Consider the following 24,944-nt stretch of genomic DNA (forward strand, 5'->3'; position numbering starts at 1 on the left):
GCAGTCTGCAGAAACCACTTGGTGGTGCTGCTCTTGTTAAACCACTAACAAGCTTAACAAGCCTTGTACTGAGACTTGATAGGTTATAGTGTGTGTGTGTACTGCATGCCTATATGTTTGCGCATGCATGATGTGTATATGCGTGTGTGCATGCAGGTCATAATTGACAGAGCAGAGTGCCTTGTCATAGGACAAAAATGGTGAGATGCATCACACTGCTCGATCAGTAGAGGAGGAATCCACTGATTAATTCATGATTACGTGATCAGGCAGGCACCATTAACCAACCATGGCTTTAGCATGGGTCAAAGCAGGTTATACAGTGCCTTCAGAAAGTATTCACACCCCTTGACTTTTTCCACATTTTGTTGTTACAAGTCATCATTGGCCTCATTATGAAATCCATGAGCGGTTTCCTTCCTCTCCTGCAACTGAAGCTGGAGACCCATATCTCCCTCTCTAACTTTTAGCGTCAGCTGTCAGAGCAGCTTACCGATCACTGCAGCTGTACACAGCCCATCTGTAAATAGCCCATCCAACCAACTACTTACCTCATCCCCATATTTGTTTTTGTTTTTCTGCTCTTTTGCACACCAGTATTTCTACTTGCACATCCTCATCTGCACATCTATCACTCCATTGCTAATAGGCCACTATTGGCCTATTTACATCCTTACTTTATTTGCACACACTGTATACAGATTTTTCTGTTGTGTTATTGACTGTATGTTTGTTTATCTCATGTGTAACTCTGTGTTGTTGTTTTTGTCGCACTGCTTTGCTTTATCTTGACCAGGTCGCAGTTGTAAATGAGAACTTGTTCTCAACTGGCCTACCTGGTTAAATAAAGGTGAAATAAATAAAAAATAATAAAGTTTAAAACAGTGCTCAACTAGGAGCAGAAACAACTGTGGATTTAGAACTAAGTCTATTATCGTTAATCCTGGTGTCTCAAAACGTTATTTTTTTGTTACTGTCTCTTTATATGATTGAAAGAGCATTTTAAACATGATTTCAGCGCTCTTTCTTTAGGAAGGCTTTCTGTTGACTTTGTGTATGTTGGCCTGTTTAATTGTCCATTATAATACATGTTTTTCTATTTGGTTGAAATGTTTTATTTTCTGTACAGTACTTTGAGATGATTATGTATAGTGAAAAGCCCTTTATGAATGTCAGATATCATTTTTTGTACTAATGTTGCTGTCTCTCCCTTTTGCTCTCTCTCGCTCTCTCTGTATTACTCAGATCCATTTTGACGGCTGGCATGAGAAGTTTGACTTCTGGGTGGACTCTGACCTGCCGGACCTTCACCCTGTGGGCTGGTGTGCCCGGACAGGTCATCCCCTGGAACCCCCCCTCTGTGAGTTCACCACCCCTGTGTGTGTATGTGCTCTTCACTAACCATTCCAACTCAATGCTCACATGTACACACAAATCAATGCACTCGTCCATGCTTCTCAAGGACCTCTCCATCCATTAAATCCCCACTATTGATTTTGTCCCTTTCAGAGGTGAATCTCACTGACATTAGAGCACAGCTATCTGATGTATGGGTGCAAAGTCTTTTCTATGGCACAAGGCTTTGTACTGCGCTCTAAATCCTAACCACAACTCCACAGCCAATAGCACAGTATCCCTGCCCTAAAAACAACTTTAAAGTAACTGTCCAGTGAAAATCTCACTTTAATGTTCATATTCTGTTATCACTTATCCAAATAATGTAGTTGACTCGTCTTATAATCATATTTCTGGCCAAAGCATAAATTGGAGATAAAAACACACCTCAAACGTTTATCTCAAAACATTAAAAAGAGAAACACTTGAAATTTGCTTGGATAATGACACCATTATCTTTGGCGGAGACAGGCCCGTGTGTCACTAATCCAATAACTTTTTCATTTTTTTCAAATTCTCTGGTGGGGAGAAGGATCTTTCTCGAGACGAGGTGAGACATGTGCTCACTGCACACAGGCAAGGTAGTTAGCTAGCAAGCAAGCCAAGAAATCCACAGCTGGTCTTGGCAAAAAGGACAAAGCCTATGCAACAACTATCTCGCCAGTCACTTTTATTTCAAGTTATGTGGTTTGTAAAAGTTGGCCTGCTGGCAGTTATCTAAGGTTAGCATGCTAATGGTAGCAATAATTAGCTAAGAAAGCAAGTCAAAGCAGATCTTTCACACAACAACCATCTTGCCATTCCATTTTATTTTAAATCCTGTGGTTTGTAGCTAAAAGTGGTATGTCAAGAGAACTTCGCTGTTGTGTTAGCTGTTGTTGACTGATATAGATAGCAGTAGTAGCTAGCTAGCTTCATGACTATCATGGGGAAACAAAACTAATGCGTGATAGTGAGAGGAGTGTCTGGGAAAATTGCTTTTTTTCACTCATTCCGTCCAACTTATCACCCTATCGCCTCTAAAATGTAAATAAAACACTATAAATAGTTTATATAATGTGTCATTATATACCTATTTGAAGGTTTGTGTCGAATTTGAATCGGGTTTTTATGGCGGTGCTAAAGTGATCTAAGAAGTAAACAGCGGCTTTGAGAATGATGATCGCATGCAATGATGACGCAAAAAATGCCAAGGTATTCCCCCCTTACCCCCGTCTCTGTCCATTTCTTGTTTTTAAAGGAAGAGAGAAGTGCTACACCTGGTGGAGAGAGATTGTAAGACATAAATAGTTGCTTTATATGCGTGCTGTACTTTACGACATGACACGTCTAGATGTAATGGAGGGTCCGTTTTTTTAAACTTTTCTCCAATACTATAGAGCCGTTACCATGTCAATCAATGCTTGAATAGTTCACACCCACGATTTTGAAGTAAACACAGTCACTACAGTCCCATTAGTTTTCTTTGTAGCCTCGTTTGAATGTTGCGGTTGGGGTGAGTTTACGTTAGCTAGTTACGTAGCTAACAACAAAAATATCAGCAATATAGTGACAGTGAAGTAAAGAACAGAAATGACTCACACTTGTGAAATAATCAGCCTGCATTTATTGTTGTTATAGTGACGTGCCCTAGTAGTTCCATTGTGCATTTCCATATTCTGAATCCATCCGTATTATTTGACTTGGTGCAGACAGGCTCGGGCAGTCTGCCCCAGTGCCCCCATGTGGGAGCTAATGTGAATATCCAAGTGTATACATGTCTCATTGGCTGAGCAGTCAAATCAGTAAAAAAATAAATGTACCAGTATACACCCAAACCACTCAGGGCACAGGGAAATATACTTTTTATAACATCCGAAATGATACTTTTTTGGAAGGACATCTATTTAATTCATATTGTATTTCATTTTAAAATCTGGAACACTGGACAGATACTTACATTTATAGCAAAGTAGTCATTGTGATTGACAAGTTGGCACAGTGCGAGAAATCGACAAAAGTATTTTTGTCTGCACAGACTAATCACTTGACCTTTGAAGAATGCCTTTAATTTTTCTTCATTTTCGATGATGGCTGTGATTGTTTTTCTTGATGTATTACCATTGACAGTTCCATAGTGATTTTGGGATACAATATAAATGGCTGCAACAGAAATCATATTAGAAATAAAAAACACAACTCTAATCTTATTCCAAGTGGAGGACTTGTCTCCTTCAGAGACTAGTGGAATAAATCTTTTCAATTTCCCCTTTTGGTAAACACATTTGGGATGACGTGTGTGTGTGTGTGTGTGTGTGTGTGTGTGTGTGTGTGTGTGTGTGTGTGTGTGTGAGTTTTTTTTGTCTTGGCACCGGCAATACAGGCCATAAACCTGACTTGACTTCTATGTCTTATTTGGTTCAGAAGCTTGGTGCTTGATATATTATGGCAAGAGAAATGTTTGATGTTGCTATAGATGTCTTAATCTAACACATAAGCAGAACCATAAGGGCTATTCGTCTACCCTGACACTCAAAATACTTATTGGTCTACCCCAGCTAATCCTCTGTAAGGTCTCATTCATTGTAACTTAATTTCAGATGGATACTCATCATGCAAGGGTTTGCACAGTTGGATAACTAAAACCCATGTTATAGGCGATGATGCTTTATAGGCTACAACAAAGTACTTAGTAAAAGGCGTGGATACTTGTGTAAACGTGACAAAAACAACAAAAATATATTAATTTGCTAACACTTCTAAAAACTTGTTTTTGCTTTGTCAGTATGGGGTATTGTGTGTAGATTGATGAGGAGAAAAAATACTTTCATTCATTTTAGAATAAGGCTGTAACGTAACAGAATTTTGAAAAAGTTAAGTGGTCTGAATACTTTCCAAAGGCACTGAATGTAGTTAATATACCACTGAATACATATGCTGACCCAATTTTACCTACTTGCCTGTTGACTACATCAATCAATGAATAGCAAGAGTTATCTTCAAACTCTTTCTTGCCAGCCTCAAGCAAGCCTTGTGATTGGTGTGTTGGTTGTCATCCCCATCCAGCACACGCAGGACCTTCTGACCTTAAGAGCTCCGTGACCCAGGGAGTGTGCCCCACTCTGGGCTGCAGGGGTGTGGGCCACATCAAAGGAGCCAAATACACAGGACACCACAGGTAAGACACCTGTTGATGACTACATTGTCTGACAATATCTGCCGGTCCAGAAAAATTGGCAAGCCCCTATACCCTGTAGATCTGAAGGGATTAGAAAGGTATCAGCAATATGATAGTAGTTCCACCTTGCTCTCTGATAGGCTTGGTAGCATGTTCACCATGTTGCTTATACCCATCAAATCAAACACATACTTTCCAATCCCTACAAGTGCTTAGAGGGTAGCGGCTAAGAATTGTTTCTGGGCCAGACCTATCCCCAGCTTGGCTTTTCTGATAGCATGTCACCATTGTTGAGAGGCATATTTTATTTGCTCAATTTGCTTCTTGTGTGCCCATTGACACCCAGATCAGGAAGGACTGTCACAATCGTCATAATGAGTGGACCAAGGCTCAGCATGATTGAAGTTCCACATCTTTATTACGGTGAAACTTTAAACAAAAACAATAAACCAACAACGAAACGTGAAAGTAGTGGTGCACAAACACAAAACAATATCCCACAAACACAGGTGGGAAAAATGGCTACCTAAATATGATCTCCAATTAGAGGCAACGAATACCAGCTTCCTCTAATTGGGAACCATACAAAACACCAACATAGAAATATTGAGCTAGAACACCCCCTAGTCACCTAGTGACCTACTACACCATAGAGAACCAACGGCTCTCTATGGTCAGGGCGTGACGAGGACTAATAACACAAATTAAGGTATTATCCACCAACAGCTGGCTTTGGCAAGCTGAGATGTGGATGCCATTGTCTGTGGGTAATATATATGCTGCTGTAACTGCAGCATTGCATGGCCTGTTGGTTGGCTCCATGCAACAATAGTGAGAGTATGTTGCTAGCATTAACATCCATCCATAGCTCGTTGAAGCACAAATCCTTGCTAGCATTAACATCTAGCTGACCTGGGCTTCTCTGTGGGGGAGATAGGGCTGCAGCCAGCCGGGTTCTAAGGTTTTTCCTAGGGGAGCCAGAGGTGCCTCCACAAAGGAGAGGAGAAAAAGGGATGATGGAGGAGAGGCACTCCTGGACCATGTTCACTCACGGAGCTCACATACGAGTAGCCTAGAGAAGTTAACCCTGCAGCTTGCAGGCCTTCTCAATGCTCTTCTCCCTGCCAAGACTCTGCCTGACTAACTGCCAGAGCAGCAGCGCACAGTCTATCACCGGCTGTCATACCACTGACATTATGGCCCTCTCTAACCCATTTGTTTTACAAATTGCTTGGTGGAAATTCTTAGTTTTTGATTATGGAAGAGGATGTGTCTTTCACACTTTAGGTGAGAAAATTAGGAATCTTGCCGACTAATATTAATTTTAGTTGCGGTATATTCTGACAATGCCAGGTGTCAAAGTTGACTTTTTCAATAAACAAACTGTAGATCTCTCTCTGTTTTTATAATGTAGTTATCAATACTATATGACAATGATAGTAGTAGTCCTTACATTCACCCCTCTGCTCCTCCCTCTCTCCGTCTCCGAGCGTCTGTCTGAGGATTCAACTCGCCCTCTGCTATTTTTGTGCCTCACCTTTTCCAAGGATATAATCAACTCTGAATGGAATGAGGGTGGAGTGTGCATATCCCCCCCCAGCACACCCCTCTCCACAGCCCACTGGTGGATCCTTCTGATCAAGAAACAGAAAGACATTCAGTGACACTACCACAGGAGTCCTCCACAACCACAGTACCATGCTTTAAGCCCTGTTACTGCAGCAAAATAAAAACTCTAGAAACGTGGCTCTAACCCAACTTCATTAGCAACTAATTTGAATTTCATCTGCATCAATTATCATAAACTCAGAACTTCAGTTTTATGTGGAGAATAACATATGTGGGTAGGAATATGTGACCGACTAGCTCGATTCGGTCTTATGTAGCAAAATTTCAAATTGTGTATTTTACATTGGATAAAAGTAGACTCCGAGCTAGAAAATGTTGATAAACTTGTAACGTCACTTTTTTAGAAAATGGACCTTGAATGTTTTGGTACACCTACTGGAGAGCTCTTCTTTGTCTACACCCATCCAGCATAATTCGCACCCTCTTAACCTCTTGCTCCTACCTGACACGCAGGCGTCCCATCTAGACATCTGGAAATGCAAATGCGCTACGCTAAATGCTAATAGTACTAGTTAAAACTCAAACGTTCATTAAAATACACATGCAGGGTATTGAATTAAAGCTACACTCGTTGTGAATCCAGGCAACAAGTCCGATTTTTAAAATGCTTTTCGGCGAAAGCATGAGAAGCTATTATCTGATAGCATGTAACACCCCAAAAGTCCCGCAGGGGACGTAAACAAAATAATTAGCATAGTCGTCGCTACACAAACACAAATAAAATATAAAACATTCATTATCTTTGACCATCTTCTTTGTTGGCACTCCTAGATGTCCCATAATCACTATTGGGTCTTTTTTCCGATTAAATCGGTCCATATATAGCCTAGATATCGATCTATGAAGACTGTGTGATAAACGAAAAAAAATAGCGTCTTGTAACGTCATTTTTTAAAATGAAAAAAGTCGACGATAAACTTTCACAAAACACTTCAAAATACTTTTGTAATGCAACTTTAGGTATTAGTACACATTAATAAGCGACCAAATTGATGACGAGGCGATGTATATTCTTTAGCTGTCCGTCTGGAAATAATGTCCGGGTAAATCTCAACCAAAATATCCGGTCGGGGACCTGAACAAATGGCTTGTCTCTTCTTCGTTTGACCAAGAAACAAAGCCTAGGCAAATGACAAGACTGTTGACATCGTGTGGAAGCTGTAGGTATTGCAACCTCAGCCCCATTTATTGTGGTTCGCCTTTATCAATGGGTTGAAGTGGCGGATGGATATATATTTCCATTTTCAGTGATCAGATTTTCCTGCGCTTTTCGATGAAACGCACGTTCTGTTATAGTCACAGCCGTGATTTAACCAGTTTTATAAACGTCTGAGTGTTTTCTATCCACACATACTAATCATATGCATATACTATATTCCTGGGATGAGCAGCAGGGCGCTGAAATGTTGCGCGATTTTTAGCAGAATGTTCGAAAAAGTAGGGGGTAGGAGTAACAGGTTAAGCCTTAGCCCCACCCATCTCTTCAAGGATTCACAAGTGAGGCCATGTACAAAACAACCAAAGATTTCAAGACTAAAGGCTGGTTTATACTACGGGTGTGTTCGTAAATTCAATCTGAAGTGCCAGAGTGTGCTCAGACTGAGCTATTAAGGCACATGAAAGTTTACATGTTCCAGAAGGCATTTCTGCCCCCCCCAAAAAAAAAAAAAAAAAAAAAAAAAGTTCAAATGGCACTTCTATGAAGTAGTGATGCGCGACATACGCGTAGTTTCCTGAAACGAGTCACATATCATCACTTTTATGTTATTGTGGCATGTTTTCATTCTTTAATGGTCCCCGTCATCTGAGTAAACGGTTGTGACTGCTCAGAGGCTGTTGGGAGCAGAGACACTGAGGCTCACATTATTACGACTCACACAAAAACACACACGCAAACACAAACACACAGCTGTATTCAGTCATCTGTGCAGTGCACGGTAATAAAAACATCATTCGACATCCATATTAAAATAACTAATCAGGAAGCTGAGAGCTATTTCATACCCCCACACGACATTATGCTCCGGCACCCTCAATGATTTTGATGAATGTATTATTTTTAATTCCAGAGGCGTTATTGGTGAAGAGGTAATATTATCCAAGTTTGAATTTTGGCATTAGCCTGAAGGTTTGAGAGTGTGGGAGCTCATCTATTGCTCGAGTCGAGCGTTATGCAATCTCATTATAATAATCTCATGAATATTTATAAAATGGTGACTTACTTTACTTTGAAGAAAAATAAATGTACATTTGTATCTGTTGAGGGACCTTCAGGGTGTTATACAATTCACCTTTCAATGATTATGGGTTTAACTTTTGACCTCAAAGGGTCAACTCATTTACAGAATACGACGCCGCACAAAGACAGGGCATGTTCATTTCCATTGAGATAACATTTCAATGGAAAGTGCCCACTTTAGCGCCCTGCCTGGGCGTTAGAAGAGCCCAGCACGGCTCTTTCCTGCAGTACAAATTGATCTTATCTCTCTAAACCATCTGCAGTGGAGGAAAGGGCACAGAGTGAGGTGACCAACCCCTCTCTGAACAGCGTAATTTTAGCTTCTCAACACTCAGACTACTGCTGCAATGTATTTTTGAGCTACTACAACCCTCCCGCTTCAGTCGCCTGTAGTTCCATCATGCAGCATTTTGTTTTAATGAACGCAAGCATGGTCGATTTCCACAGCTGGCGTCAACATAAATTGTCTCATCCAGACTTAAAGTCTCCGGTCTGCTGAGAGCGCAGTTTCATCCCCTTATCAAAATGCACAGATGTATGTGTTTTTCCTTGGCCTGTGCTACGGTTTAGTTGGTTCCAAGGTAGAAGTGTGTCTGTGTCTGTCTGTATGTGTGTCGGCTCAATTTATGGCAACAGATGAAGGCCTACAGTGCATTCGGAAAGTATTCAGACCCCTTGACATTTTACACATTTTGTTACGCTACAGCCTTATTCTAAAATGTATTACATTTTTTCTCATCAATCTACACACAAAACCCCATAATGACAAAGCAAAAACAGGTTTTTAGACATGTTTGCAATTTTATAAAGAAAGTATTCAGACCCTTTACGCAGTACTTTGTTGAAGCACCTTTGGCAGCGAATACAGCCTCAAGTCTTCTTGGATATGATGCTGGCTAATCTCCCAACCCCTGCTGCTGAAAAACATCCCCACAGCATGATGCTGCCACCACCATACTTCACTGTAGGGATGGTGCCAGGTTTCCTCCAGACGTGACGCTTGGCATTCAGGCCAGAGAGTTCAATCTAGATTTCATCAGCGAATCTTGTTTCTCATGATCTGAGAGACGTTTAACTTATTGGTGACAGGGAGGCAGTATTGAGTAGCTTGGATGAATAAGGTGCCCAGAGTAAACTGCCTGCTACTCTGTCGCAGATGCTAATATATGCATATTATTAGTACTATTGGATAGAAAACACTCTGAAGTTTCTAAAACTGTTTGAATGATGTCTGTGAGTATAAAAGTAGTTGTAGTGTACCTATGATGAAAATTACAGGCCTCTCTCATCTTTTTAAGTGGGAGAACTTGCACAATTGGTGGCTGACTAAATACTTTTTTGCCCCACTGTAGGTGTGTGCCTTTCCAAATAATGTCCAATCAATTGTCTCCTTATCTATGCCTGTTAACACTGTTTCCAGTGGACATTTTTTCTTAGTAAAATTCATGGCCGGACTTGAGATGCATCGAGGGAGCTGGGCTTATGGACTGTAATGGAGCATGAAGAAGTAGGCTTTTGTGATGTGTCAGAGGAACCTTTTCTTGTTCTCTGATCTCCCACTCCAAACCAGCTGTAAGTTCCAAGGTTTCTTTTAGCATTGTATAGACTGATGTGGCCCCCCATTTAGCTCCGTTGGCCCCCAGCTAAGAGAGTTTGGCCTCTATTGGTTGACAGTTGTCGTGTCAGAGCAGGCCTGGATGTTGCTTTGGGGGACTTAAGAGGTGCCCAGCCTTGAAAGTAATCTTGGTGGGTGAAACATGTACAACAAATGAGAGCACTTGGCCCTCACCACCCCAGTGACTTGCTTGCTGTTACACTTATAGTGACCTCTCATTTACTCGTTGCTGTATATTTCTTTGCAGCCAAAATAATGTAAGAGTTGTCAACTATTGTTGCCTATCAACAATGACAAGCCACCAGGTTCTGACAACTTGGATGGAAAATTACTGAAGATATTGCCACCCATATTTGCCATATCTTCAATCTAAGCCTACTAGAAAGTCTGTGCTCTCCAGGTAGAATCAGGAATTCCCCAGGGCAGCTCTCTAGGACCCTTAATTTTCAATCTTTACTAATGACATGACACTGGTCTTGAGTAAAGCCAGTTTGTCTATGTATGTATGCGGATGACTCAACACTTATACATGTCAGCTACACCAGGGAGTGAAATCACTGCAGCACTTAACAAAGAGCTGGAACAGTAGCTAAGATGTGGAGAAGTCTGTCCATAATAAAGCGCTACTCTGGCTCCTTAACTTCTCTAGGGTAGGGTGCACTATTTTCACCTCCGGATGAAAGGCGTGCCCAAAGTAAACTGCCTGCTACTCAGGCCCAGAAGCTAGGATATGCATATAATTGGTAGATTTGGATAGAAAACACTCTAAAGTTTACAAAACTGTTAAAATAATGTCTGAGTTTAACAGAACTGATTTGGCAGGCGAAAACCTGAGAAAAATCCATCCAGGAAGTAGGATTTTTTTATTTTTGTAGTTTTCTATTCAATGCCATTAGAGTATCCATTGAATTAGGACTCAAATTGCAGTTCCTATGCATTCCACTAGATGTCAACAGTCTTTAGAAATTGTTTCAGGCTTGTATTCTGAAAAATGAGGGAGTAAGACCAGTCTGAATGACTGGATCCTAAAGTGTCACAGAGCTTTTTCATGCGCAATCCCGAAAGCGCGCCTTTGTGTTTACCTTTTATATTGACAACGTTATTGTCCGGTTGAAATATTATTGATTATTTAGGCTAAAAACAACCTGAGGATTGGATATAAACATTGTTTGACATGTTTCTTTGAACTTTACGGATACAATTAGGATTTTTTTTGTCTGCCTGTTGTGACTGCATTTGAGCTTGTCGATTACTGAAGAAAACACACAAACAAAACAGGGTTTTTTGGATATAAAGAGACTTTATTGAAGAAAACAAACATTTATTGAGTAAATGAATGTCTTCTGAGTGCAACCATATGAAGATCATCAAAGGTAAGTGATTAATTTTCTCTATTTCTGACTTGTGTAACTCTTCTACTTGGCTGGTTACTGTTTGTAATGATTTGTCTGCAGGGCGATGTTCTCAAATAATCGCATGATATGCTTTTGCCGTAAAGCCTTTTTGAAATCTGACACCGTTTTGGATTCACAAGAAGTTCATCTTTTAACCTATGTGTAACACTTACTTGAAGGGCCTCCCGGGTGGTGCAGTGGTTAAGGGCTGTGCCACCAGAGACTCTGGGTTTGCGCCCAGGCTCTGTCGTAACCGTCCGCGACCGGGAGGTCCGTGGAGCGACGCACAATTGGCATAGCGTCGTCCGGGTTAGGGAGGGATTGGCCGGTAGGAATATCCTTGTCTCATCACGCACCAGCAACTCCTGTGGCGGGCCAGGCGCAGTGCACGCTAACCAAGGTTGCCAGGTGCACGGTGTTTCCTCCGACACATTTGTGCAGCTGGCTTCCGGGTTGGATGCGCGCTGTGTTAAGAAGCCGTGCGGCTTGGTTGGGTTGTGTTTCGGAGGACACATGACTTTCAACCTTCGTCTCTCCCGAGCCTGTACGGGAGTTGTAGCAATGAGACAAGATAGTAGCTACTAACAATTGGATACCACGAAATTGGGGAGAAAAAAGGGGGTGAAAGTTTTTAAAAACACAAAAAAAAACACCTGTATGTTTTCTGAATTTTTATAATCAGTATTTCTGTTTTTGAATTTGGCGCTCTGCAATGTTACTGGATGTTGGTCAGGTGGGACGCTACCATCCTACGTACCCGAGAGAGGTTTTAACAAGACAGGTCCTACAGGCTCTAGTTTTGTTGCACCTGGAATACTGTTCAGTCGTGTGGTCAGGTGCCACAAAGAGGGACCTCTAAGGGCCAGCGGTGCAGCCCTGTAATTTTCAAATGGACACAGAGAGCTAATATGCATGCATATTTCTCATGGCTCAAAGTGAAGGAGAGACTGACTTCATCACTACTTGTTTCTGTAAGAAGTTTTGAAATGCTGAATGCACCCAGGTGTCTGTTTTTTTTAAATTACTAGCACACAGCTCGGATACACATGCATACCCCACAATACATGCCACCAAAGGTCTCTTCACAATCCCCAAGTCAAGAACAGACAATGGGAGGTGCACAGTACTACATAGAGCCATGGCTACATGGAACTTTCTTCCACGTCAGGTAACTGATGCAAGCAGTAGAATCAGATTTAAAAAAACAGATAAAGATACACCTTTTGGAACAGCAGGGACTGTGAAGAGACACACACACACAGGCACAGACACACATACACATGATAAGACACACACTCTACACACATACACATGGATTTTGTATTGTAGATAAGTGGTGGTAGTAGAGTGATGGCCTAAGCGAACACACTTAATGTTTTATGAAAAATGTTATGACATTTATTATTTTAAATTGTATACAACTAATGTTGCTGGACACCAGGAAGAGTAGCTCCTGCCTTGGCAGCAGCTAATGGGGATCCTTAATAAATGCAAATACAAAACTGTATATGTAAATATATACTCACTCTGTTAGCCAAGGCCTTAAGAGATAACTATAGACTCAAGTTTAAAGAAATAGAGCCATCTAATTCTGCAGATTAGAGTCAATATTATCAAAGGAAATTGAAGGACTAACAGAACAGACAGATGGCAATAAAAACTGTACCATAAAGACTCAGAGTAAGTTGGAGGAAAAACAAAATGAAATGGAGGAAAATGCACCAAATTATTTTTTAATTTTCAACATAGAAATGCTACCAATTATTTTTTTTTTTTACTGAAACTTGTTACAAAGGATGGAGTCACTCATGATTCACTGAACAATATTTTGAAAGAGGAGGTAAAGTACTTTAAGAATATGTTTTCATTTCAGTCTCCTCCATCTCCACTAACCTCAGCTAATTGTATGGACTTTTACCCTATTAATAATGTAAAATTAACATCTGTACAGAAAGACTCATGAAGGCCAAATTACAGAGGAGGAACTTCTTGATGGAATTAAAGCCTTTAAGTCTGGGAAAACTCCAGGGCTGGATGGCATACCAGTGGAAGTATACCAGAGGACCATGTTTTAGCCACTCTTATATAAACGCTAGATTATCGGACACACAACAAGGTCTGATTTCATTATTACTGAAACAAGATCCAAGTGGTGTATATATAAAGATCCAGTCCATTGAAAAAAATTGAGGCCTCTTACACTTCAGTGTTGTGATGCAAAAATTCTAGCTAAATGCTTGGTGCATAGAATTAAAATGTTATTATTCATTCTAATCAGACTGTTTTTTTACATGGATGATACATTGGAGATAATATAAGACAAGTACTGGAAATAGAATACTATGAAATATCGGGGAAACCAGGCCTGGTTTTCGTAGCTGACTTTGAAAATACTTTTGATAAAGTACGATTGGAGTGGAATATTTCAGTTTTGGAGAATCTCTTATAAAATGGGTTAAAGTTATGTATAGTAACCCTAGGTGTAAAATATTAAATAATTGCTACATCTCAAAGTTTTAAACTGTCAACAACGTTTCTATTTATTATTGCCATCGGAATGTTAGCTGTTAAAATTAGATCCAAAAATAATATTAAAAGTCGATGGATTAAAAACTAAGGTGTCATTGTACGCTGATGTTTCATGTTTTCTTTTAAAGAAATGTTAATTATTATACAAAATTATTTCTACAAATAGAATGTTATGTGGGGATACAATCTTCTCAGCTCTGCAGATTTTGCTGCGAGGAGGCAGAGTCAATAGATAATTTATTTTGGTACTGTTCATATGTAGCTTGTTTTTGGTTAGAGGTTCAGGAATGGCTGAAGAATTGCAACATTTACCTAGAACTAACGCTGCAGATAGCACTACTGAGTGATTTGAAAAGTCATAGTCAATCGATCAATAATATAATAATTATTTTAGCAAACATGTTTATCTTTAATTTACAATCTTTAGAAACTATGAGAATAGATAGATTCAGTACTTTTGTGAAGCATCACAGCACAGTTGAAAAATATATGGCAAATAGAAATCCAACATGGATGGTGTTAAGAGATAGATGGGAGGGGTTTAATGGAGCTGAAAGGTGGGACTAATAACAACAAGGTAACAAATGTAAAACACACGAGGTCTGTGAAATGTATATAGGTTCAGGACTTTTGTGAAATAGCACAGTTACAAATAGAAATCAGATGGACATCAGAAATAGAGGAAGGACAGGACTAAAAATAAACTAAATATAACTATTGTAAAATATATTGTCTGTAAAATGTGTATAGTTTGTATAAACTGAAGGTAGAAGCCTAAGTCTTATTGTTTATTAGTTTACTCCAATTGGGGGAGGGGGGGGGTTTACAGGGAATAATAAAGGTATATTTAAAAAAAAAAATGTGTGTACAGTTGAAGTTGGAAGTTTACATTCCAACCTAATTGTGTCATTAACTAATTTTTTATCCACTCCACAAATGTCTTGTTAACAAACTATAGTTTTGGCAAGTCTGTTAGGACATCTACTTTGTGCATGACAAGTAATTTTACCAACAATTGTTTGCAGTCAGATTATTTCAGACTGTATCACAATTCAGACTGTATCACAATTCCAGTGGGTCAGAAGTTTACATATACTAAGTTGACTGTGCCTTTAAACAGCTTGGAAAATTCCAGAAAATTATGTCATGGCTTTAGAAGCTTCTGATAGGCTAATTGACATCATTTGAGTCAATTGGAGGTGTTCCTGTGGATGTATTTCAAGGCCTACCTTCAAACTCAGTGCCTCTTTGCTTGACATCATGAGAAAATCAAAATAAATCAGTCAAGACTGAAGCTCAGGAAGGAGACGCGTTCTGTCTACTGGAGATGAATGTATTTTGGGTGCGAAAGGTGCAAATCAATCCCAGAACAACAGCAAAGGACCATGTGAAGGTGCAGGGGGAAACAGGTACAAAAGTATCAATATCCACAGTAAAACGAGTCCTATATCGACATAACCTGAAAGGCTGCTCAGCAAGGAAGAAGCCACTGCTCCAAAACCGCCATAAAAAAGCTTGACTATGGTTTGCAAATGCTCATGGGGACAAAGATCGTACTTTTTGGAGAAATTTCAAAAATAGAACTGTTTGGCCAAAATGACCATTGTTATGTTTGGAGGAAAAAGGGGAGGCTTGCAAGCCGAAGAACACCATCCCAACCGTGAAGCACAGGGGTGGCAGCATCATGTTGCGGGGGTGCTTTGCTGCAGGAGAGACTGGTGCATTTCACAAAATAGATGGCATCATGAGGCAGGAACGTTTATGTTGATATATTGAAGCAACATCTCAAGGCATCAGTCAGGAAGTTAAAGCTTGGTCACAAATGGTTCTTCCAAATGGACAATGACCCCAAGCATACTTCCAAAGTTGTGGCAAAATGGCTTAAGGACAAAGTCAAGGTATTGGAGTGGCCGTCACAAAGCCCTGACCTCAATCCTATAGAAAATGTATGGGCAGAACTGAAAATGCGTGTGCGAGCAAGGAAGCCTACAAACCTGACTCAGATACACCAGATCTGTCAGGATGAATGGGCCAAATTTCACGCAACTTATTGTGGGAAGCTTGTGGAAGGCTACTCGAAACGTTTGACCCAAGAACAATTTAATTGCAATACTACCAAATACTAATTGAGTGTATGTGAACTTCTGACCCACTGGGAATGTGATGACAGAAATAAAGCTGAAATATATAATTCTCTCTACTATTATTCTGACATTTCACATTCTGAAAATAAAGTGGTGATCCTAACTGACTTGCAACAGGGAATTTTTACTAGGATTAAATGTCAGGAATTGTGAAAAACAGAGTTTAAATGTATTTGGCTAGGGTGTATGTAAACTTCTGACTTCAAATGTATTTTTATGTATTTATGTATTTCTGTTTATGTGGGTTTGTATGTGTGTGTAGATATATACCCCAAAAATATACTGGGGATTGGAAATGATGCAGATAATTACGTTGATGGAAGCAACAATCAATCCACAATATTAAAGCTGATCCAACCCCTAAATTTAAAAATACACTCTGCGGATGGGGGTGCGTGTCCCCTCGGGCCTGTGTGGATAGGTAACAGTGTCCTGTATGCCTCTGTTTATAAGGGCAGTATTTTTGAGGTATTACTCATGCAATCTATCATCTGTGTGTTTTGTGTGTGAGACAAGAAAAGCACCACCAAGCATTTCTCTTGCGCTCTCTTTTATTCCATTTCACACTTCATTTGCCTAATCTTCTCATTCCTTCATGTTTTTTTTTGGGCCTCTTCATTGAAGTTTGTAATGAATATTTCTTGTTTATTTCAAGGTTTGTCACGTTGTTTGTGAGAGAGTGAGAGTGAGAGAGATTTCTAAAACAGTGGTTTGCTGCAGGAAAAGTGCTCTGGCTCAGCAAAGCCTAGAGATGTATATAATTAATTGTTTTGAGCACAATAGCAATGTGTCTCTACTCTTTACTGTTTCTGGTTGACCGGACCTCAGCAACACATTGTGGCCAGATTCACACTGTGACTTTCTCCACATGGTAATTTTGAAGGGATGGTTTGACTGATGCGCTGTGACATGCCGGGCCAAATGAACTCTCACACACACAAACATGTCCTGCTGCTGCTGCATGGACTGGCCGGATGAGAAGTGCATGTTTTAACAGCCAGGTCTAGCACCATTTATTTTCTCTCTTTCTTTCTCAATCATGCTTTTTCTTCTCTTACTGGCTCAATCTTTCAATCTGTCTACTTCTTTCTTTGGTCTCTCTCTCTCTCCATCCCTATCCCTCTTTCTCACCCCTCCTCCTCATTTTCTTTAATTTCTCCACAGTGCCTTCGGCTGTCCCTACTCCGACATCAACATGAAGAAGGAGGCCGTGCTGCCTGACCGTCTGGGCGGCGAAAAGCAGATCACCTTTGTCCCTGTGCACTTTGTTCAGAAGACCAAGAGGCTGTGCACTGCCGACGGACAGGAGGAAGCCACGCCCCAGGACACTCCCATGGAAACCAGGTGGGGGGAAGTGATGTCATTGTGATGATGTGTCAAGATGGCCAGCTGGCTCTGTTTCCATCCTCACTGATCTAAAATGATTGGATAGGTAAGAGCAAAGGTTCAACTTCATAGATTTTACCCATCCAGACATGTCAGATCAGGGAGTGAAGAAAGGAATAATGCAATTTCCAATTATTTAAACATTGTCAGTGTCGCCACCCAACAGATATTTCGAATTGGACCTGCAGCCTTGGATGGAGAGGAGGCTTGGCTAAATGCAATCCCAATGTCATTGAACCTCTGTTTCACTTTCAGCTGAGAGGCCCTGACACTGTTCCAAACTAGAACAATTACAGCTGTTATAACAGAGCACACTACTCTCTGCAAATTTCAATTTTTCCAAGGTTACAGTGTTAGAGTCTGAGACGAGGCGGATGACGTGCCGTTGGCTCCTCGGCAGAGAAGTTTAAGGGTGGCGAATTGTATTTTTTTCACAATGTCCACAGCAGAATCAGAAGCGTTTCGAATCAGAAGCGTTGGGTTAAACGCCGACTCAGCACTGCCGATCGGCTTAACTTACGCACTGCTCAGAAGGATTTTCTACTATTGCAGTGGGCTTGCTCTATTTGTCTAGGCCTGGCTGGGCTGTGGATGGCTGGCTGCCAGAGTTTACAGTCGGAAGCTTGTCAAGTGTAATAGCGGAGCGGGAGCCGAGCTGTGATGAACGGTTTTAATATAAAACTAACTTGATTATCAACTTTTAAAATTCCCGCCAGAGGAGTCTTTAATGTGTCGGATGTAATCGTACGTTGTTCTATTAATAAATCTTTGCCGTGCCATTGCCGAAGGTTGATTTCAGAAGCCTGCCAAGAAGTCTGCTAGAGTAGGCCGTACTCTACTCATAAATAAATACTGAAAAGGTTTTGTTCGAGGTCAGCATTTGTGTAAGGGACTATTGATCACTTACAGTACATGAAAATATTTCTTTCAAGATATATCTTTGGTCTGGGCAGGTAGTAACAAAGCACACGCAAATACATGTATTACAATGAACTATGGACTATGGCCGTCATTGTAAATAATAATTTGTTCTTAACTGACTTGCCTAGTTAAATAAAGGTTAAATAAAATTGTAAAAAATACCTTCTACCTGTCAGGGGTGTCTAGATAGTTTTCTTACAGCATCTAAAACAGTATTTTATTGTACTGTACTGCTGATAAAGTATGTTTACCACCGTACATCCCACTACTGGCTTGCCATTGAAGCTAAGCAGTGTCGGTCCTGGTCGGTCCCTGGATGGGTGTCCATATGTTGCTGGAATTGATGTTGGAGGGCCAGTAGGAGGCACTCTTTCCCCTGATAAAGAAAAACATCTCAATTTCCCAGGGCAGTGATTGGGGACTTTGCCCTGTGTAGGATACCCTCTTTCAGATGGGATATTAAATGGGTGTCCTGATTCTCTGTGGTAACCATCTCTGTTCAATGCCTTTTCTCTCTCACTCTTAACCTCTCCCTTTTATCCTCTCTCCCCCCTGCCCCTCACCCTATCTTTCTATCTGTTTCTACCTTTTGCTCTCTATTTCTTTCTCTCTCATTTTTATCCTCCCTCACTCAATCTCTCCCTTTACTCAATCTCTCCTTCCCCTCTCTCTCGCACTCCCTCCCTCGCTCCCTCTCTTTCTCTCCCTCCCTCCCTCGCTCCCTCTCTTTCTCTCCCTCCCTCCCTCTCTCTCTCTCTCCCCCCGTCGCTCTCAGGGCTATGTTGTCAGGGTATGAGGAGGCTGGTCGTCTAAGAGGACGACCCCCAGCCAACCCCCTGGTGAAGAGAGAGCCAAGGGAGGAACCAGCCACAGCTCAGGGACAGAAGCTCCTCTCTCTGGGGAAGAGAAGCCTACCCAGCAGGTAAGATAAGATAACTTTATTTGTAAATTGTACACAAGGTCCAACCGAAATGTGACTTCCGCTTTTAACCCAACCCCTCCGAAAGACAGACATACTACCGGTCCAAAGTTTTAGAACACCTACTCATTCAAGAGTTTTTCTTTACCTTTACTATTTTCAACATTGTAGAATAATAGTGAAGCCATAAACTATGAAATAACACATATGGAATCATGTAGTAACCAAAAAAGTGTTAAACAAATCAAAATATATTTGAGATTTGAGATTTTTCAAAGTAGCCAGCCTTTGCCTTGATGACAGCTTTTGCACACTCTTGGCCTTCCTATCTCCCTACTTACTATCACCACCATGCTGGGAGAATAGAAAAAATGTTTTATTGTCCCTTACACCGGATAGATGCAGTGAAAAGTGTTGTTTTACAGGGTCAGCCATAGTAGTACAGTGCCCCTGGAGCAAATTAGGGTTAAATACCTTGCTCAAAGGCACATCGACACATTTTTCACCTTGTCGGCTTGTGCATTCGAACCAGCGACCTTTTGGTTACTGGCCGAACACTCTAAGTACTAGGCTACCTGCTGCCATAATATGACCTGTAATTGTGTGGATGTGGGTAACGCAAATCTTTGGCTAGTGTTTCACCACTCTGCATCTTCAGATTAAACCGGTTTCTCTGGTGAACCATACAATAGCATTTGTTGACCATGCTGTTAGGATACGTGTGGCAGGTGATGTGTTTTTGAGTGAGAGAAGCTCATTGCTGATCTCAATTTCTTTAAATGAAATCAGCATGCTTTCTTTTTGTTTTAAAATAGTTAGCAGTAGTTCAGAAGGTCAGGGCCTGCATCTTAAGCATCTTAAGGCCCAATGGTTTTAAAAATAAACTTTAACCTTTAGATGTTTTTGGGAAACCAGGTCCTGGTCATTTGTACTGTACATCTTCCAAACGGCAGCCATCTTGTCATAGAAATTTCTGAGATAGAGATTTCCGAATCTTACTTTTTGTGAATTGGTTTCACCTCCAAATCCAATTTCCTGTTCTGTCAATAATTTATAAAAGTGTTAGTCATATCTTCATATAGCACCACCTCCATTTCCTCTCTCAGCGTCTCAGAGCTCTGTGTCACCGTCACAACTCTCTGTACTCTCTAACAGGGCGTTTTGAGACAGGCGCTTGCTCTGCCACCCGGCTCTTAGCGAGGCCCCCCTGGGGTTCCTCTCGGTCGGGTTGACATGGTGTTAATGCAAGGGCACTGATCCAGAACCGTCCATGGGCCACGCTCGCTCTGTCTGTCTCTGTGGTTACTGTGTTTAGAGCACTGAGATGCAGTGCAGATCACAGAGACACGAGGCAGGAGTTTACACACACACACACACACACACACACACACACACACACACACACACACACACACACACACACACACACACACACACACACACACACACACACACACACACACACACACACACACACACACACACACACTCTCACCCATAACGCTGGATTGTTTCAATTGAACCCCCAATCTCCCTAAGCCCACAAAAGCTATTTAAAAAAGAACAGATCTCTACTGTATCGATTCAAGTCAAACCAAATACTGCCACAAAATATTTATAGCCACAGTCTGATTTATCACTACTTCAGCCATAAAATGGCTACAGATCCCTTCAAATTGTGTTTTAACCCCTATCATAACTCAGCCACTGTGATTTCACTTCCCTGTCACCATACTGATGTCAACGACCCACACACCCACCCGTCCAAAGCTCATGGAAATACAAATGCTCTGTCATTAAAGAGCCATACTGTCGCAGATGGCTCCTGAGAAAGAGAGGGAGAGGAAGAGACGGTTGAGAGAGGAAGAGACGGTTGAGAGGGGAAGAGACGGTTCAGAGGGGAAGAGACGGTTGAGAGAGACGGGAGAGAAGGAGAGACTGGGGCAGAGAGAGAAGGAGAGATGGAGAGAGAGAGAAGGAGAGAGAGACAGAGTGTGTGTGTGTGTACAGTAATGCCGTATAGAGCGAGCAGATTAGAAAACCCTACATCCCAGTGTGATTGAATTTGTTTTCCCTCATACGGCCCGCTCTAGCCAGGTTCTCCTGTGTGTACGTTTATGACGAGGAGCTGATTATTAAACCCTGTGAAACATTTACCGCATGCCTTGAACATTATGTAAGGCTGCTGTTATATAAAAAATGAAAATAAAAAGTGTCACAAGCCTAAAATTAGGAACAGTTACCTGACATAACCATCGTGGTTGATCCGGCTATATTTTACCAAAATACATTGGAGCTTGTTATATAAGATATTTGTATCAATATTTCCTGATCTGGCATGCCTCCCTCGATGCAGTGAAAATAAAAGCCAGTATTGCGTTATTCTCTAGTCCATTGTTTGAGTGCAGCAATGCAGCAGAGATGTACACTACCATTCAAAAGTTTGGGGTCACTTAAAAATGTCCTTGTTTTTGAAAGAAAAGCAACAAAAAAAGTCCATTAAAATAACATCAAATTGATCAGAAATAGTGTGGACATTGTTATCGTTGTAAATGACTATTGTTGCTGGAAATGATTTTTTAATGGAATATCTACATAAGCGTACAGAGGCCCATTATCAGCAACCATCACTCCTGTGTTCCAGTGTTAGCTAATCCAAGTGTATAATTTTAAAAGGCTAATTGATCATTAGAAAACCCTTTTGCAATTATGTTAGCACAGCTGAAAACTGTTGTGCTGATTTAAAGAAGCAATAAAACTGGCCTTTAGACTAGTTGAGTATCTGGAGCATCAGCATTTGTGGGTTCAGGCTCAAAATGTCCAGAAACAAAGCACTTTCTTCTGAGACTCGTCAATCTACTCTTGTTCTGCGAAATGAAGGCTATTCCATGTGAGAAATTGAACAGAACAGCGCAAACTGGCTCTAACCAGAATAGAATGAGTGGGAGACCTCGGTGCACAACTGAGCAAGAGGACAAGTACATTAGTGTCTAGTTTGAGAAACAGACGCCTCACAAGTCCTCAACTGGCAGCTTCATTAAATATACCTGCAAAACACCAGTCTCAACGTCAACAGTGAAGAGGCGACTCCGGGATGCTGGCCTTCTAGGCAGAGTTGCATAGAAAAAGCCACATCTCAGACTGGCCAATAAAAATAAAAGATTAAGATGGACAAAAGAACACAGACACTGGACAGATGAACTCTGCCTAGAAGGCCAGCATCCCGGAGTCGCCTCTTCACTGTTGACGTTGAGAAGTTGAGACTCATTAATCATTCAATGTTTGTCGGCTCGACTTTCAACCGGGGAGACAAGACCCCTTGAGAGTTTTGAAATAATGAACTTGATACTCTTTGAGCTGGTTTGTGTATTATGAAACATCAACAACGTAGTCCTCTGAGATAGCTTTGGCTTCAACTTGGCTGATCCTCAAGGTTATTTCTGTCTGTGGCCAGTCTTGGAAATACTGTCAGGACTTTTCCATGGGAACTTCCTTTAGTGATCTCCTATTCACTGTCACAATCTATTCAAAAGCATGGCTTTCACTTTATACAATGCATGTAGTGTCATGGTCTGAAGTAGACCTGTGCTGTAGCTGTAGACTCTAAAGTATATTATAACATAATAAATATGGCCTTTTGTTTTTTTCATTTTCACTATATCACTGGATTATTGAAACTGTAAATCCCGTACTTCCCATTGACAATGATAGAAGAGTTAGCTGTAGCTAATGCAGGATGGGAAGTTACTGTAGTCTGAATTGAAAGTGTATCTTTTCACTGGTTCTTAATAGTTTGTACTGGAAATGTTTGACTGGACATTTTTTTATTTAAATGTTTTTATTTTTTATTGATATGATTTATTTAAGTGTCATACACCTACCGGTGCCCAGTCCACATGGGCTTACAAGACACTAGTAAACACAATTCCATTTTCCTTGTACTCAACAAAATAACATTTAACAAATGATATCCAGTTGAAGTTGGAAGTTTACATACACTTAGGTTAGAGTCATTAACTTGTTTTTCAACCACTCCACAAATGTCTTCTAAACAAACTATAGTTTTGGCAAGTCTGATAGTACATCTATTTTGTGCATGACACAAGTTATTTTTCCAACAATTGTTTACAGACTGACTTTTTCACTTATAATTCACTGTATCACAATTCCAGTGGGTCAGAAGTTTACATACACTAAGTTGACTGTGCCTTTAAACATCTTGGAAAATTCCAGAACATGATGTCATGGCTTTAGAAGCTTCTGATAGGCTAATTGATATCATTTGAGTCAATTGGAGGTGTACCTGTGGATGCATTTCAAGGCCTGCCTTCAAACTCAGGACCTCTTTACTTGACATCATGGGAAAATCAAAAGAAATCGGAAAAATTGTAGACCTCCGCAAGTCTGGTTCATCCTTGGGAGCAATTTCCAAATGCCTGAAGGTATCATGTTCATCTGTACAAACAATAGTACGCAAGTATAAACACCATGGAACCATGTAGCCGTCATACCTCTCAGGAAGGAGACTCGTTCTGTCTCCTAGAGATGAATGTACTTTGGTGCGAAAAGTGCAAATCAATCCCAGAACAACAGCAAAGAACCTTGTGAAGATGCTGGAGGAAACGGGTACAAAAGTATAGCACTGGTCACCATAGCAGCACCACACGTAGCACACACTCTAACAGGTATATTTCACTGGTCACCTCCAAAGCCAATTCCTGCTTTGGCCGCCTTTCCTTCCAGATCTCTGCTGTCAATGACTGGAACGAACTCCAAAAATCTCTGAAGCTGGAGACTCATATCTCCCTCACTAACTTTAATCACCAGCTGTCAGACCAGCTCACAGATCATTGCACCTGTACATAGCCCATCTGTAAATAGCCCATCCAACTACATAATCCCCATACTGTTATTTATTTCTCCTTTGCACCCCAGTATCTCTACTTGCACATTTATCTTCTGCACATCTATCACTCCAGTGTTTAATTGCTAAATTGTAATTATTTCACCACTATGGCCTATTTATTGCCTTTACCTCCCTTATCTTACCTCATTTGCACACACTGTATATAGACTTTTTCTATTGTATTATTGACTGTATGTTTGTTTATTCCATGTGTAACTCTGTTTTGCACTGCCGTGCTTTATCTTGGCCAGGTCGCAGTTGTAAATGAGAACTTCTTCTCAACTAGCCTACCTGGTTAAATAAAATCTATATCCACAGTAAAACGAGTCCTATATCGACATAACCTGAAAGGCCGCTCAGCAAGAAAGAAGCCACTGTTCCAAACCTGCCATAAAAAAGCCAGACTACGGTTTGGAACTGTAAATGGGGACAAAGATTGTGCTTTTTGGAGAAATGTCCTCTCGTCTGATGAAACAAAAATAGAACTGTTTGGCCAAAATGACCATCGTTATGTTTGGAGGAAAAAGGGGGAGGCTTGCAAGCTGAAGAACACCATCCCAACCGTGAAGCACGGGGGCTGGCAGCATCATGTTGTTGGGGTACTTTGCTGCAGGGGGGACTGGTGCACTTCACAAAATAGATGACATCATGAGGCAGGAACATTATGTGGATATATTGAAGCAACATCTCAAGGCATCAGTCAGGAAGTT

General features: G+C 40.9%; 1 protein-coding gene across 4 annotated transcripts in view; it reads left to right on the plus strand.

Moving 5' to 3' along the window:
* Nucleotides 1-24,944, plus strand: part of LOC118370878 (lethal(3)malignant brain tumor-like protein 4) — a 138,751-nt gene that overhangs the window by 54,674 nt on the left and 59,133 nt on the right. For all 4 annotated transcript variants that reach the window (XM_035756099.1, XM_035756111.1, XM_035756119.1 and 1 more), the window contains 4 exons: nt 1,246-1,360; nt 4,441-4,552; nt 17,267-17,446; nt 19,185-19,331. In XM_035756099.1, coding sequence (XP_035611992.1) covers nt 1,246-1,360; nt 4,441-4,552; nt 17,267-17,446; nt 19,185-19,331 — 554 coding nt within the window. The remainder of the gene's footprint in view (nt 1-1,245; nt 1,361-4,440; nt 4,553-17,266; nt 17,447-19,184; nt 19,332-24,944) is intronic.

Source organism: Oncorhynchus keta, chromosome 4 (genome assembly GCF_023373465.1).
Source record: "Oncorhynchus keta strain PuntledgeMale-10-30-2019 chromosome 4, Oket_V2, whole genome shotgun sequence".
NCBI lineage: Eukaryota > Metazoa > Chordata > Actinopteri > Salmoniformes > Salmonidae > Oncorhynchus > Oncorhynchus keta.